The sequence below is a fragment of the Geotrypetes seraphini genome, chromosome 10 (assembly GCF_902459505.1).
Source record: "Geotrypetes seraphini chromosome 10, aGeoSer1.1, whole genome shotgun sequence".
Classification (NCBI taxonomy): domain Eukaryota; kingdom Metazoa; phylum Chordata; class Amphibia; order Gymnophiona; family Dermophiidae; genus Geotrypetes; species Geotrypetes seraphini.
Genome location: NC_047093.1, coordinates 79,059,543 through 79,076,793, shown reverse-complemented (window position 1 = coordinate 79,076,793; position 17,251 = coordinate 79,059,543). Strand labels below are relative to the sequence as shown.

Genomic DNA, 17,251 nt, shown 5'->3' with positions numbered 1-17,251 from the left:
ACTAGAATAATGGGTGAACTCGGTTTCTGCTGGAGGGAAAGATCTCCAGGCATCAAGCATTAACTTTCATGCCTATATGACCCGAGTCAGGGGGTTTCTGTTTTATAATCCATCCTTTGATCTGTAGTAATTTTACATCATCCCCCATATAATCAGCTGGTATTCATGATATTGAACCACCGTGGCCACTAATTGAGAAAAGAACTTGTGGCCATATACATTAGGAGCATATGGACTACAGAGAGACAATTATTTCCTTCCCAATGGTTCTACTGTTCTTTCCTAAAGATCTTTTATTATTTTATGTAATCTCTAATTCAGCCCCTTCCTAATTTAAGATGGCTACTTCCTGTTGACAGCTATTAAATGTGAAAACAATTACCTCCCCTACCCAATTCCTATGCAATTTCAAATGTTCTTGGTTGAAAAGATGCATTTCTTATGAAGTGCTGTCAGTTGTCCACTGCTTAAGATAATTAAGAATTTTAGTGCGTTTGATCAGTGAGTGTATACCATTGATGTTTAAAGAAAGAATTTTTATCTCACTCATAATCCCACCATTGTCCAGCCATCAGTGTGATATCGGATATGGGTCATGTTAAGTAGTCCAGAGCTCCCCACTCAATCATCTCAGGAATTGATTACATTTTTTCAGGGACCTCAAATGAAGATATCCAAAGTTTTGGGGCATGGTCTCAACTAAGGTCCATCGTTAGGGACCCCTTTATTTCGGTCACTTTTTTTTTTTTAATCTTTATTCATTTTCAAAAATTACAACAAGTGTACAACAATCATTCATAAATATCTTAATTAATCACTTGACATTCTTATTTGTAACATTCCAAATAAATAATTTTATAAGAAGCCCACCCCTCCCACCCATATACTAATAAATAACAATTTTCAATTATTATCCTTCATAATCCCACCCCCCCTTATCTTGTCCAATATTTAGGTGTTTAAGATGTCTGATCACCAGAATAAATCATCAATGGCCCCCAAATCTTTTTAAACTTATTATAATTGTAGAGCAAATACCCTTTCCATTTTATAAATATGACACACTGAATTCTACCAAAAAGTATAATTCAGTTTAGTATAATCTTTCCAATTCCCTGTAATCTGCTGAATGGCAACCCCTGTTAATATCAATAAAAGTTTATTATTATTCGCTGAAATTTGGCTTTTAAATCTCATTGAAGTACCAAGTAATATAGTATCATATGAAAGGGCAACATGATTTTCTAACAATGAATTAATTTGGGGCCAAATTAACTTCCAAAAGGCATTTATACAGGGACAAAAAAATATCAAGTGATCTAATGTCCCAACTTCTAAACCACAATGCCAGCATCTATTGGATCTTGAACTATCTAACTTCTATAAACGAACTGGGGTCCATAAAGCTCTATGCAACAAAAAAAAACCAATTCTGTCTCATAGATGCTGCCCTTGTAGTTTTTATTCTCCAAGACCAAAAATGTGGTCATTGAGAGGCAGAAATTTGATGCCCAAGCTCAATGCTCCAAATATCCCTAAGACCAGTTCTTTGTTTTTTATTCAAATATCCATATATCAATTTATACCACTTTTTTGTATCTATGGAAGATGTTGAGTGGGGACCCTGTTTGAAACTGGACCAGTTGACATGGAATTACCTATATGGGACCTCAGCCTCTTCCCCACCAACTGGTCCCTTCTACAGCTATGTGACTAATTCTCTGCATATCTATCTCCATATTCCAAGCTCAATCCCTTGCTAGCGCAAAATTCCCATCTCTCTTCACAAACATACTCATCATCAACCCTCCACATACAATCATAATCCTTTCACATCCAAACCAAACCCTGAACAACAAATTCCTTCCCCATACAATCATAATCCTTTCACATCCAAACCAAACCCTGAACAACAAATTCCTTCCCCATACAATCATAATCCTTTCACATCCAAACCAAACCCTGAAAACAAATTCCCTCCCCATAATATATATTCCTAGTCACAACTCCCCCTCCCCTGCTGTAACACCTATATTAGCATCTTCTATTAACAATGACATATGTATTCTTCAGTTTTGCATCCGGTCATACTTGATAGGTTTAATGTTTATATGGAGTCCAGTGGGCATGGCTAATATTTTTGCTGCTACTTAATATGATAGTGCAAACAAGAGTTGGCAGCCAGCCCACATTTATTTATTTTTAATTTACTAGTATTTTAGCCCGTTACATTAACGGGTGCTAGAATATGTGCCTGTCCTGTCTGTCTTTCTATCTGTCTCTCTCCCTGCCTCCAATGCAGCAGCATTTCTCTCCCACTACTTCCCTGTGCAGCAGCCAAAGCAGCATTCCCTCCCCCTCCATTTCCTTCCCCCACACCACTTCCCTGAATTGCATTGAATTTTGATGTCATCATCCAGACTGCCAATTTTAAAGACAATAGCAATTATTTTCAACCTTCCAAACAGATATTAAGCAAAACTCAGCCAGCCTTAAAGAACAGATAACCCAGAGATACCACGTCACGCGCATTTCACTGCTCTCACAACCCAAACAGCTCTCTTCACCCGAACTCAAAGCGCGTGGATTGCTCTGCCCACGGTCTAGCATCTCTTCCTCCCATTCTCCCGAGTCTCACCGTCCGCGGCCCGACTTCGCTCCCTCATTCTCAAACGCCCCATCCCCCACGTCTGACCTACAAACCTGTCTCTGAAGTTTCCAACACCACCCAAAAGTTTGCTTCTCCAACGTCCCGCTCCCTCTGCCGCAACTTCTTTCCATGTGCCGCGTCTCGACCTACTGGAAACAGGAAGTCGTGGCAGAGGAAGCGAAATGTAGCCGCTGGAAAGCTATTCGCCTCAGCGGACAGCCGCAGGGAAGGCTCACCGCCCCAGCTCCGTCCGGGCCTCCCACACTTTCTCAGCGGCCCGGCTTGCTCGGTTGGTTGTTTTTTGTTTTTTTTACCTGGCCGCTCCGCTTCCTGCATTCAGCTGCTCTCCGCCAACAGCCGCCTGCCTCAAAGCCCTCTTCCCTACCCTACCCCTAGCATGGCCACTGTGCCTTGAGATTGCCCTGGTCTCGGGGCGGGCGAGGACGGCCCCTTGCCCAGCAGCGCTGCTTCTCTCCATCCCCGCCAGTGACGTACTAAGAGCGCATGCGCACTCTCGCTGGCACAGTGCGACAGATCAGATCTCAGGGAACACGCGGCGAGAGTGGGCATGCGCGGCTAGCATTGTATTATTATAGATAACTAGGTGGATTACAAGTTCACAATGAAAATGACATACTTAAAATGTACAAATTCAAACATCTATACACAATTTAAAATAATGCACTATATGAAAGCCTCAGTTCAAATTTGATCCTCGTACAGAACTACCGACTAGAGAGCTGCACGGGAACGGAGACGACGGGGATCCCGCGGGTTCCCCCCTCAGGTTGCGGGGATCCCGTGGGGATGCCCCCTAGGGTCGCAGGAATCCTGTGGGGATACCTCCGAGGGTCGCGGGGTTCCTGTGGGGCTGGATGTACTCAGCTGCGAGGCTCGTCTCTCTACCTGCCCTGCCACAGCACACAGCCAAACGGAAGTCTTCCCGATGTCAGTGCTGACATCGGAGGGAGGGCTTAAGCAAAGCCCTCCCTCCCTCCGACGTCAGCGCTGACATCGGGAAGACTTTTGGTCGGCTGTGTGCTGCGGCAGGGCAGGTAGGGAAAAGGCAGTGGCGTACTAAGGGGGGGGGGGGGCGGGGAGGGCGGTCCGCCCCAGCCGGCTAGGTCCCCTTACCTTTGTGGCGCTTCCCCCGACCGACCAACAACAGGCCTGGTCTGACAAACCTCCCTGCCCTGTAGCCGCGAATCTAAATTACTTTCTTACAGAAGCTTCAATACTCCAGCTGCTGTAAGAAGGTAATTTAGATTCGCGGTTACAGGGCAGGGAGGTTTGTCGGACTGGGCCTGTTCTGTTGGTAGTCGGGCGGGGAAGCGCCATAAAGGTAAGGGGCAGGGAGGGAGAAAGGGAGGAAAGGTGGAGTGGAGAGGAAAAGATGCTTAAGGCAAAACTGAGGGGGGAGAAGGATGCTGAAAGCACTGGGGAAAACAAAGGGGTGGAGAAGGACGCTGAAAGGACATGGGGAACGCGGGGGGGTAGAAGGATGCTAAAGGACATGGAGATGACAGAGGGGGGAGAAGGACGCTGAAAGCACATGGGGAAGACAAAGGGGTGGAGAAGGACACTGAAAGGACATGGGGAAGATGGGGGGGGAGTAGGACGCTGAAAGCACATGGGGAAGACAGAGGGGGAGAAGGACACTGAAAGCACATGGGGAAGACAGAGGGGGGAGAAGGACACTGAAAGCACATGGGGAAGACAGGGGGGGAGAAGGACGCTGACAGGACATGGGGAAGATGGGGGGGGAGAAGGACGCTGAAAGGAAATGGGGAAGAGAGAGTGGGGAGAAGATGCTGGCAGGGAAGAAGACAGATGCCAGACTATGGGGGGAGCGGAGAGAAGAAGATGAGTGCCAGACCAATTTGGAAGGGGGGAGAAAGGGAGAGGCACAGTAACAGAGCAAATGGAAGATGCAGAGAGAAGAGAGACAGTGGATGGAAGGAATTGAATGAGAACATGAGGAAAGCAGAAACCAGGTGACAAAGGTAGGAAAAAAAATTCTTTTTTTTGTTTTTGGATTAAGTAGTATATTAGTTGTGTTGATAAAAATTTATAAACATTAGAAATCTGGTAGAAATCCGTTTACAAAGTATGTATTCTTCCAAATTAATATTTCCAAATTAATAAAGTCTTTTTGCTTATTTCTAAATGGGTTTCTACCAGAGCCTTTAATTCAGTAGCATAATTAAATGAAATAACTATTTCTGTAGTTTTAGGGATGGGTGGGGACGGAGGGGATTCCTCGCGGGGACGGGTGGGATTCCTGTCCCCGCGCAACTCTCTACTACCGACATCTTCTTATTTATAGAAAGCTTTAACAAATATATGAGTTTTTAGCAGTTTTTTTAGAAGGTTTGAATTCAGAATATAATCAATGAACCTTTCATTGAATTCCATAGTCTACCATCCAGGTTTTTTTTATAGTGCACATCAAGGGACAATCTCATTGCCATTTGTGAGCGTAACTCTCGTTTTGGCATATATTTTCTCAGTGTCTCAGTGCTCTGGCCCAGATATGCAGTGAAAGGCTGCAGAAAACTTGACCACAGGGGAAAGCAGTGTTTCCCCTAGGCATGGAGCAATACCATTTCACCATCAGTTGGTGTACCTCAGGGCTCTGTCCTAGGACGACTTCTTTTCTTCATCTACAATTTTTCCCTTGGTGCTCTAATCTCCTCCCATGGCTTCCAGTATCACCTCTATGCTGACAATTTGCAAATCTACCTCTCTACACCTGAAATTTCTACAGGAATCCAGGCTTGAGTTTCAACCTACCTTTCTAACATTGCTATCTGGATTTTTCACCGCCAACTAAAATTAAACATGGCCAAGACTGAACTCCTTATCTTTCCTCCTAAACCCGCCTTTCCCCTTCCTCCGATCTCTGTTTCAGTGGATAACATTCTCATCCTCCCTTTCTCTTAGGCTCGCAAACACGGGGTCATCTTTGACTCATCTCTTTCCTTCACTCGTATATCCACATATGAAATCTGTTGTTCCTCTATGTTGCTAAAATCCGGCCTTTCCTTTCTGAACACACTGCTAAGACCCTCATCAATGCTCTCATCACCTCTTGCCTGAACTAATGCAACTTGCTTCTCATAGGTAAGCCGGCGTGCACAGTGTAATTGTTTGAGCCCCGGAGCATGGGTTCAATTCGCTTACAGGCTACAGCGGGAGATAGGGCAGCAAGGGAGTCGAAGGGAAGCAAGCTTACAACTCGCTGCTCTTGCTTGCTTCAGGCCTTCCTCTCTGCTGGGTCCTGCCTTTGCAGAAACAGAAAGTAGGTGGGCCTGGCAGCGAAGAAGGCCCTAAGTCAGCAAGAGCAGCGAGTTGTGAATGCTGCGCTGCCGATGGTTGTGTGAGACAGGGAAGGGGGAAGAGAAATTATGCTGCTGCTGTACAAAGTTGGGGAGAGAGGGAAGGAATGAGAAGAAAGACCAGGGAAGGAAGAGGAGAAGAAAGAGAGATGCCAAGACCATGGGAGGGAGGGAAGGGAAAGAAAATACCAGACCATGGAAGGAGAGGGAGAGATGCCAGGGCATGAGGGGGGAGGGAAGGAGACATATGCCAGACCAGGGGAAAGGAAGGTAGGAGGGAGGGAGAGAAAGGAAGGAGAGAAGATGCCACATAATGGAGGGGGAGAGGAGACAAATGCCAGACCAGAGGGAAGAGAAGGAGAGGAGGTGCCAGAGCATGGAGGGAGAGGGAGAGAGATGCCAGGGCATGGGGGAGAGGGAAGGGAAGGAAATAGAAATGACAGACCATGGGGTGTAGTGGGAAGGAAAGGAGAAGAGAGAGATGCCAAGGCATAGGGGAGGGGGTGGAGACAGAAAAATGGAGAGGGGGGTGAAGCTGAAATGAATCATGTACAAAGGAGAGAAGGGGCACAGGATATACAGTTTATTGAATGGACATAGAAATAGGGAAGATGCCATATGGAAGAGAGAGAGGTCAGACACTGGATGAAAAGGGCAGAGGGTGGACAGTGGATGGAAGGGGTAGAGAGAGAGGGCAGAGGCTGGGTGGAAGGGGAAAGAGAGAGGGAAGATGCTGCATGGAAGGGAGAGAGGACAAACGCTGTATAGAAAGAAGAGAGTGAAGAGAAGATGATTAAAGCAGAAATGACAAAAGGTAGAAAGATTTTTTTGTTGCTTTATTTAGAATCAAGTAGTATTGTAACTGTATTGATAAAAGTTTATAAATAGGAAATAGAAATAAGGCAATCTTTTTGGGACTAAACTTCTTTCCTCAGGTCAGGATAGGATACCATAACAGTAGTATACTGTGCTGTCCTGAAGAAAGATTTGGCCTCTGAAAGCTAATTGAAAAATGGGCGTAGTTTGTGATTACATATTCCATACTGGACAAAGGTGTTTTCTGTGTTCTGTGTGTACGAAAGTCATGCTTCTCTGTTAGCACTGACTGTGCAATATCAATCTGTACTAGTCTGGCTTGTTTAGTTTTACAGTGGGTTAGTATATAAGATGCTGCTTATTCCTAGGTACACTCTTGTTGTACGATATGTAGATTGTTACTAAAAATCATGTTTTTCATATAGATGAGGGGGGGTGTCAAAAAATGATGGGCCCCGGGTGTCACATATGCTAGGTACGCCACTGCAGAGAACCCCTACAGGTACCCCTGAGCTCTGCAGCAACCACACAACTGCGCTTTGCCAAAGCACCTAAAGAGGGTTTTGGGGTCTCTTCCCTTGAGATCAAGCTTTCTGCAGAACCTCAGCCCAAAGCTCTTGACCTTCCCTAATGCATACCGCCACATGCGGGACATGGATGTTCCTATGCTGGCCATCCAGCGCAAACTTGGCATAAGGGGTAGGAAGGCCTGAGGGTCCATCCTTATGAATTTTAAGTAAAATCAAGGGGTTTTGAGGAAGATGGAGGCTTAAAAAAAGGGATTGTTTAAAATCCAAGATGGCCACCACCAGCAAAATCTTGCCAAAAACGGCTCTGTGTGGACTCTCCTGAAGTACAAAAAATGCAGGAAAGGAGTTTTAGAGGTGAGGGACCTTGGCTCTGGCTGCAAAACCTTCAAATTTCACTTCTGGAGACCTCCCCACCCCCTTATTTTCCTCATAGACTATAATAGCTTTACTCATTGTGCCATGTGCTTGCCTGCTTCAGCTTAGGAGTGGGACAAATGGGACAAACTCAGTCTTTGGACTGCCAGTCAGATACCTCCGGAAAACCTCATGCTGCGAAGGGAGAGAGGACCATACAGCCAGTCCACTGTTAAGCCTGGCCAAGCCGGGACAAAGCCAAATATTCTGCGCTCAAGTTCTGGATAAATCAGGGGTGCGAGCAGCTATACAGGGGACAGCCCTTGAGTTCCTAAAAAAATACAAGTAGGAACCTCTGGGCACCGAGCCTCCAAACGAGCACTGAGAAAAATAACTGAAAATAATAAAACTGAAGAGCAGAGCAGAAACATTTCTGAGCAACTGAGGGGGCAGGAGCAGCTCCCTGGGAAAGAGGCGGAGTTGAAAGATGATTGACAGCATTCTGGAAGCAACTTGTGGGTTCAGATGCATAACCCTAGCATTCAGGACAACTAGACACATTGTACTAGAAATTACATTTAGCTAATAAGGAAAATGAGTGCAAGGGATTTACCTAAGCCAGGGTTTCTCAACCCAGTCTTCAGGACACACTAAGCCAGTCTGGTTTTCAAGGTATGCTCAATTAATATGCAGGAGATAAATTTACATACATTGCCTCTATTAAATGAAAATTTATCATACATATTCATTAAGGGTATCCTGAAAATCTGACTGGTTTGGTGTGTTGTGACAAATGGATTGAGAACCCCTGACCTAGGTGAATCCTTTTGAAAGGGCTGTCCTCTTATCATAATTTTGGATCATAACTGAGTAAACATCAACTGACAATGCTATGAGGGGCATTCAATAATTTATCTACCTGAGAATGAAAGAAAGTAGCATGTTGAAATCAGTCTGTGCATGATGTGATATGTCTCAGCATTACTCATGCACAATTGTGGCTCAGTGCAAGTCTTACATTCCAAGACACAGAATGTTAGGAGAGTCCTCATGCAAATCAAGTAAGAAACTGCTAGATTTGGAGCACTGTTCAGTGATAAACTTTCTCACAAAAGGGGAAAAGCCAAAGGAGATCCATGAACGCATGACTGCAGTTTGAGACTGCCCCATCATCCTACAAAGTAAAATTTTGGAGCAAGCAAGTGGGGTAGAGAGTCCACTGAAGATGACCTCACACTAGACAGCCTGTGGCAGCAACTTCCACAGAAATGTGCAAGAAAGTCGAGGATTTAATTTTGTCAGAAAGAAAAATTAAGGTTTCCTGAATAGCTGAAGAAATGGGCATCTAGGCTGGGGGATCCTGACAATTGGTAGGATATGATAATTGGTAGGACAACAATTGGTAGGATCTTTTGTCACCAGTCAGGCTCGCAAGGAGACTGTGGGAGTCTGCCGACAGGTGGCAGCACGACCCTAGCATGGCTCCCAAAGGGAGAGACCCTAAACAGTAATTCAGTTCTCTGGTGTACTAATAATAAATCAAAAAGCTCTCAGACCATTGCAATAAGTTTAATCCACAAAAGAAAAGGAAACACAACTATTATCCTGGCTTTCACTCTACAAGCAAATAGTTCATAGAAGCCAGTTTGTAGTCCAACAAGCAAACTCAAGCTCTGCCCCAGGTAAGTAGCCTACAGTCATGTCCTGGGCAGTTCCATGTTGCTCCCAAACAAGGAAAAAGAAAAACACTTTTACTCCTCTTCCTAGAGACCTGGGCTTCAACTAACTCAGTCCTGCTCTTCACCAGGCTCTTGCAGTTTCAAAAGAAAAAAAAAAACACATTATAGAAACACAGTTCACTGCTGTTGCCCTTCTAGGCCATAGCAACTCTCCAGTTCCAAGGAACTGGGACAGAATTGCTGGGTTCACTCTAATAATAGCTTTCAACAAGTAACCCACAAAATTGTGTACTCAATTGTCCTACATCTACCAATTGTCCTACCCTGTCAGGAATGGCTTGCCATCAGCTGATTGCAGCATGGGAATTCCCGATCAGCTGATCAGCATGACTCCCCAAAAGCCCCGGTTTTAGGGTGTCCTGCCAGCTCAGCTGATTGGAGATTCCCCTGTCACGACCAGCTGAACCGGCAGGGAGATCCGCAATTTCTCTCTCCCTCCCTAATTGCTATTCTAAAAAATTTAATTAATAGGCATATAAAATGAAAAATACCAATATTACATTACAATAGATAAGGTTAAATATTATGAATTTACTAGGAACACAGCTTTTTATTGTATTTCACTCTCTCTTTGGAATTCCCTTCCCCGTTTAGTTAGATTTGAGTCTGTATCTTAAATCCAGATCTCTTCTGAAAACATACCTTTCTGAACAATCCTTTTCTGTGTGGCTGGATGGATGTGATACCATGAGGGTCTACCACTGTTGCTGTTTCCTTTGTCTTTTCCCCAGTTTCCTTCCCTACCCTTTTCCTTTCCTATTATTACTGGAGTTCACTTTTCTAGCATATTGGTGATTTTATCCCTCTCTATTTTATTGTTCACTGCTCTGTTATTGCCCAAGGAAGGATGGTATATTAAATAACTTAAGCCATAAACCATAAATCTTTTCCTATATTACCTAAGATGAAGTAGACACAATGGGCCCAATTCTCAAAATGGCATCCTATTGCTGTCTGATGGACCAATCAGGATGCATGTTTTAAAAAAAATTGATGGGAAGAATGCCTACAATGTGTGCCAAAGGAAGTGCCTATGCACGCCTATAGATGCCTATGGATGGCATATGCATAGCTTATACTGGAAGTGGCCTTAGGCATCTGTAGGCATGCCTAGGCACGAGTCAGATGCCTTAAATGTAGGCCTGTAAAACGCTGGCCTACATTTAAGGTGCCTATACAAAAAATAGATATGATTCTGGACGCGGCACCTACCAGTGATTGACACGTGATAGGTGCCCATTTTGCAGGCACCTACTGTGGCAGGCGCCATTTTCAGAATCTAGACCAATATTTTTTTCATAGTTCTGCTTCACTGAAAAAGAATCTTTTCTGAATATAATTGTCATTGTTTAAATTATCACATCAGAAAATATCACAACGTTAGATTATATTTTTACCTTGATAATCTTTCCAGTAGAAAAGCACGAGTCTTGAACATGTGGGTAGTGCATCTTCACCTGTGAGAACTGCAGAAGGTATCATTTACACTTTCAACTCCGCCTCCTTGCATCACTAGGCACTGCCCTCTCTCCTCAGTTTGTACCAAAGCAGATATAATCCCCGAGAGAGGAAAAATAACAAGGAGGGGCACAGGGAACTCCCTGATCATATACCTTTGATCTGATCTGTAAGAAAACACATCTTATTAACAAATACAACATAGCATCAACAAAGTGGAACAACCACCTACTTGATTGCAACCAGTACTAACACTTGTTCGGCTCTGATGGTCAAGAGCAATCATATATAGATACTCTTGTATTTCTTAAGCCATAGCTTCAAATTGCTTTGTATTGTTTGAGTGCCATTAAACAAGCCTCTACAGCAACATACCTGTCTGAGGCTACAAGCAGGCTACACTGAAAACTGATAGGGTTGGGCTTCAGGACATGTGCTTTTCTACTGGAAAGATTGAGGTAATAACCTAATCTTCCATTACAGTGCAAAAAGCACATAAGTCCTGAACATGTGGGATATACCAAGCAGTCCCTTGAGATTAGGGTGGGATAGAAGAGCTTGCTGTGAGTACCACAGAACTAAAAATGAAGTGCTTTGTGCAGCCACATTCACTCTGTAAAATTTAGTAAAGGGCCATGCAGCTACCCTACAAATCTCGTCTGGCGGTATAGTCTTGTACTCCATCCATGAAGATGTCACACTTCTGGTGGAACAGACTTTCAAAAAAATGGGCAGACACATACCATATCCAATATAAGCAGAAGAAATAGCCGCCTGTATACATCTGGAAATCAAGGACTGCCTTCCTCTCCAGTTCGGACCTGTTAGAACAAAGAGATGATCTGAAAGTCAGAAATAATTTTTCGCTTCCAGGTAATGGAGTACTCTACTGACATCTAGTCACGCTAGAGCCTTCGGGACAGTAAGGGAATTTCAAAGTACCAATTCCTTATTTATTTATCTTATTTTATTGTATCCTTTAATGCATATTTCTCTGTAAACCGCTTAGAACTTAACGGATTTAGCGGTATATAAGAAATAAATTACTTACTTACTTAATCCTGTTTTTATATGCCTGTGGCCTGAAATGCTAGCAGTCGGTCTTCCTGATACACATGGAACACTGACACCACCTTTGGTAGAAAGGAGGGAACCGTACGTAGGAACACTCCTGCATCTGTGATTCTAAGGAATGGTTCCCAGCATGACAAGGCCTGGTGCTCCAAGATTCTTCTAGCTGAAACGATGGTCACCAGGAAAACCACCTTTAGAGTGAGATCTAATAGCGCAACCTCCTGTAAGGGCTTCTACGGTACATTACTTAGGGCTCTTAATATGAAGCTAAGGTTCCAAGAAGGACAAGTTTGATGAACAGGTGAATGCAACCGCATTGCTCCCTTCAAAAACCTGGAAATATATAGGTGAGAGGCCAAGGAACCTCTCCCCAATCAAGTTCGAAAATAGGAGAGGCTGGCCACCAGAGCGCATTATTGTCCTGCTGGCAAAATGAAGTATATACAGTTATCTGCCCAAGCCTGATTCGGCATTCAGTACTTCTTCCACTGCCTGAATTTGCAGCAGCCACTGCACCAAAGGCTGAAATAATTTGAGCTTGTAGCCTTCTCGAATGATGTCCAGCACCCATTCATCTGTGCAAATCCATTCCCAGGCCTCTCAATAATCTTCAAGTCACCTGTCCATACAGGGAAGATCAGAGAGAAATTTGGCATCATTGGGACATTTTGGAATTAGTTGTTGTTGAACAGGCACCTGATGTGGGGTTTTGACAAGAGGCACCCTACCTCTGCCTAGCCCCTTGAAATGACTTCTGTGAAGAGAAGCTCACTGAAGACTGCGGAAGCCACCTGTAGCCTAGAAAGGAGCTCTGGAATGCATTGCCAGAGGATGTGGTAAGGGCGGTTAATGTAGCTAGTTTAAAAAAAAAAAAAAAGTTTGGACAAGTTCCTAGCGGAAAAGTCCATAGTCTGCTGGGACAGGCATTGGAGAAGCCACTGCTTGCCCTGGATTGGGTTTTTGCTAGGTACTTGTGACTTGGCCTGGCCTCCAGGAAGATGGGATACTGGGTTAGATAGACCATTCTTATGTTCATGACTTGACACTCCAGACTCCAGTGGGCACAAATAGAGTAAACACTTTGCTCGTGAGTTTATACACATCATACATGGGGTCTGCGACATAATCCACCCCTGATAATACCATGTGGGGGTATGTGCTCACCTCCAAAATCCGTGCCTGGCGTAGCATTTTATGACAGGCATGTACCACGAAGGAAGCTGCTGCTGCCTTAAGACCCAAAGCCAAGGCCTCAAATTGCCTTTTGAGAATCAGATCCAGCCTGCAGTCCTGAGCATCCTTCAGGACAACTCTGCCTTCACTGGGAAGAGAAGTACGCTTCATAACCTGTTCCATCGAAGAATCCATCTTAGGTATTGCAAACAATTGCTGGAAAACGGGAGTCATGAGGTATAGAATTGCCATCGTTCTAGCCCCTTGCAAGGGCCCTTCTGGCATTTCCTAATGCTCCATCAGCATCGCAGTGATCTCAGGATGCAAAGGAAAAAAATGTAGACTGAGTTTCAGAGCTCAAGAGTGAGTACTGTGTAGAAGCAGTTTGTGGAACCTCAATCTAGTTCCCACAGAGACTGTAATGACTTCATTTAAGCTGGCTAGCTTAAAAAGCCTGCACAATGTCATATCCTATCCTTGGTCTAGGGCTGCTACAGCCTCCTAGCTTGAATCACCCTCACAAGAAACTGTGTACCCTACAGAGGAAGTAACTCTGCATACCCTCTTCCTGAGAAACAGCCAGACTCTGCCAGGCCAATCCCTTCTGTGTGCTCACCAGCAGAGTCTCAGCTGGAACAGAGGATTGTTTATACTTTTAATAAGCATCACACATTAGTATCACAAAATCAGAATCAAACATCTGAGTTCCCAGAGGACCTCTTCAAGTTTCCTCCAAGTGGCTGGGATATCTGCACATTTGTTTTGGTAACAGTGCTATATCACAATCTGAAGACTCTAGGAGGGCTTTACGATCCACATCTTGAGCTGTGACTCTCTCTGGAGGAACTGGGTGGGAAGGGAGCTAAGCCCACCGCTCCCCCCCTCATGTTCCCCAAGGCATGTGACACACAGGTGCTCCTCAGGAGACCATTCAGCAGAAAATTGGCATGATATAGGGGTTAAACCACCTGGAGAATCCATCCTGTTTTTAGTCAAAAACAAAGGCAGAGAGTTTTTTGAGGCAGAGAGAGGCTTTTAAAATAAAATTGGGAAATTCAAGATGGCCACTGTGGCAGCGATTTTGGCCTGGGAGAGCCTCAATAACAATCAAAAAGTTCTGGTATCAAGATTTTAGTGGTGGGGAACCCTCAAGAAAGAGCCAGAAACTCTACCCCATTATCTTCCATAGACAGTAATGGGCTGTACTCATAGTGCTGACATGTGCTGTTCCTGGATCAGCTCTCATTCTTGCTGGATAATGGGGAAGCTTTTCTTTCTCAGACAGACAAGCAGGATGTCCAGGTACTTGTCTCTTCAGGCTGCCTTTTACATACGCTGAAAAAACCTGAAACCCTCTACCCTACTAGCCTTCAAGTTCTTCCCTGGAGGGGGGGGGGGGGGCAAAGAGATGCAGTCACTACCCGCAAGGTCTCCGGACCAACACGGGGTCATATACAGCTTGCACTCAAGTACCTGAATGACACTGGGGCAAGCAGGCTCCCAGGGACTGAATCCCCAGCTGAAGCAAGTGTTAGCTGGCCATACAATTGCCCTTTAGCAAGGGTGGCTCACCCAGCTACAGAGCTCTGAATACTAAGCCTGAAGCTTCTCCCAGGCAGAGTTGTCCTAAGAATACTGGGAGCCTCCCTAGCACCTGAAGCCTCAAAAAAATATCAGATAGAAATCCAAAAACAGAGATGAAAAGATACCTTTTCAACTCGCTTGCAGAAGGAAAAAACTGAGGAGAAAGGGGAGTGCCCGATGATGCATGGAGGCAGTGTTGAAAATGTAAATGCCTTCTGCAGTTCTCATGGATGAAGATGCACTACACACAGTTAAGGACTATTGTAATTTTGCATTGAAATTGTATTTTACAGGGAAATTAAATGATCTTATAGTATTCACTAGCACATCACTAGAAAATGACAAAGATTTTATACCTGGGCACTGTGTGTAATTTCTTCTTTTTGCTTAACTGTCATAAATAAAATAGCATCTGTTGGTTCTCTCTCACAGGGATCATGCAGACCGGGACCACCTACAGAATACAGGAGGACAGCATTAGTTTGTTTTTTTAAGACAGAGGAAACTTGATAAACAAGGGATTCTTCACTGAATTCTGACATTCTCCTGAACTGTCTAGGTCAGTTACAGATAAACCATATAGGGGGGAAATAGCAAAGTAAATCTTCCAAGAGAAAGACACAAGGCAAAAAAATGCCATAATTGAAGACAAGTGCAATGAGGACATCAATAAAGATGGCTATTTTGTTTAGACTTTGGCAGGGCTAAAGATCTCAGACCTAACAATGCAAACTACAGATACCCAATTTTTTATTAATCGTTTCCACTAAACAGTAGAATAGATGGCATGCTAATCTCTTCCAGTATTGGAGTTCTATTGATGTACCAGTATCTGACAAGACTTTTTTCTCAAGGATCTATGGAGTAATCAGTAGATAACATTGTACTAGACGCCTGTTTAAAAATGGGATGTATACCTCTAATGAGACAGAACAGCATTAATATGTTCAAAGTATGGTTATGAAAACATGCCCATGTTAATCAGGAGAATGACGTGAGGACAGAGACAAACTTTGTCCCTGTGTCATTCTCTAGAGACTAGCCTTAAGCAGGCTGTCCCAACTAAACAAAACAGCATCTATAAAATGCTAGTTACCAATATGTAAAAACTTAATTCATCTTAGAAAACTGGCAACTAAATTCAATGATTAAAAAAACCTGCTGAAGCTCCTTTTTGATTTAAATGAAACATTGTTAAATGATATCATTTGTGTCTGCGTACGCCTTTCAGCACTATATAAATGATAAATAGTAGTAGTACATTGTCTGCCTTTGATGTAGCAACAAGTCTTATCTGCTGATCAGACACTTACCATCTGCAAAGTCCTTCCATCACGTGCCAAGTTGCTCAAGAATCTTACTGTTACTGCAACAGATTCAGTCATTGTTGCTGGAATCAGGAGCATTTCCAACATTTAGGGCTCCTTTTACAAAGGTGTGTTAGGGCCTTAACGAGCGGAATAGCGCGCGCTAAAATGCCGCGTGCTAGCTGCTACTGCCTCCTCTTGAGCAGGCAGTAGTTTTTCGGGTAGCGTGCACTAATCCGGTGCGTGCGCTAAAAACGCTAGTGCACCTTTGTAAAAGGATACACTTTATTTTCCTGTTCATCCACTACATTAGTGGTCTCAAACTCAAACCCTTTGCAGGGCCGCATTTTGGATTTGTAGGTACTTGGAGGGCCTCAGAAAAAATAGTTAATGTCTTATTAAAGAAATGATAATTTAGCATGAGGTAAAACTCTTTATAGTTTATAAATCTTTTCTTTTGACTAAGTCTTAATAATAATATTGTAATTTATAGCTAAAGACATATGATCAAGAAACTCTTATTTTACTTTTGATTATGATAAACATACCGAGGGCCTCAAAATAAAACCTGCCAATGTTTATTATAATTATTCTTCACAATATTCCAAACAGTGCATGTAAAAACAATCCCTATAGCATACATCAATGGGTTGTGGTGCAGACCCAACACGTTCCATATTTTGGCTATGAATGCCTTCTTCAGGGGTCATGGAGAAATATGTGTGTGTGTTTAAATACTTAGATAAAATAACCATGGAATGTGAGTGATGAAGGTGAATGTGAAAAAAAATAAAGGTAGCACGTGGAGAGATGATGTCCGCGAATAATAAATTATGAGACTAGAGGTGAAAATTTTGCAAGATAGATGTTTGTGGAATATGAAATTACCGTATTTGCCGGCGTACAAGACGACTGGGCGTATAAGACGACCCCCCAACTTTTACAGTTAAAATATAGAGTTTGTTATATACTCGCCGTATAAGACTACCCCTTCTTCCGCACACCTTCTGCACAACAAATAAAACTTAAAAGAACATCAGAATTTATTTCAACAATTTTAATTAATTCACTAAAGCAATAGAATTCTTTTCCTACCTTTGTTGCCTGGTTTCTGCTTTCCTCATGTTCTCATTCAATTCCTTCCATCCACTATCTCTCTTCCTTCTGCATCTTCCATTTGCTCTGTTACTGTGCCTCTCCCTTTCTTCCCCCTTCCAAATTGGTCTGG

At 43.6% G+C, this 17,251-nt stretch overlaps 1 protein-coding gene across 9 annotated transcripts in view; it reads right to left on the bottom strand.

The window, feature by feature from the left end:
- STRBP (spermatid perinuclear RNA binding protein) overlaps positions 1–17,251 on the bottom strand; it is a 307,353-nt gene that overhangs the window by 96,092 nt on the left and 194,010 nt on the right. For all 9 annotated transcript variants that reach the window (XM_033959926.1, XM_033959928.1, XM_033959924.1 and 6 more), the window contains exon 9: positions 15,073–15,170. In XM_033959926.1, the coding sequence (XP_033815817.1) occupies positions 15,073–15,170 (98 nt within the window). The remainder of the gene's footprint in view (positions 1–15,072; positions 15,171–17,251) is intronic.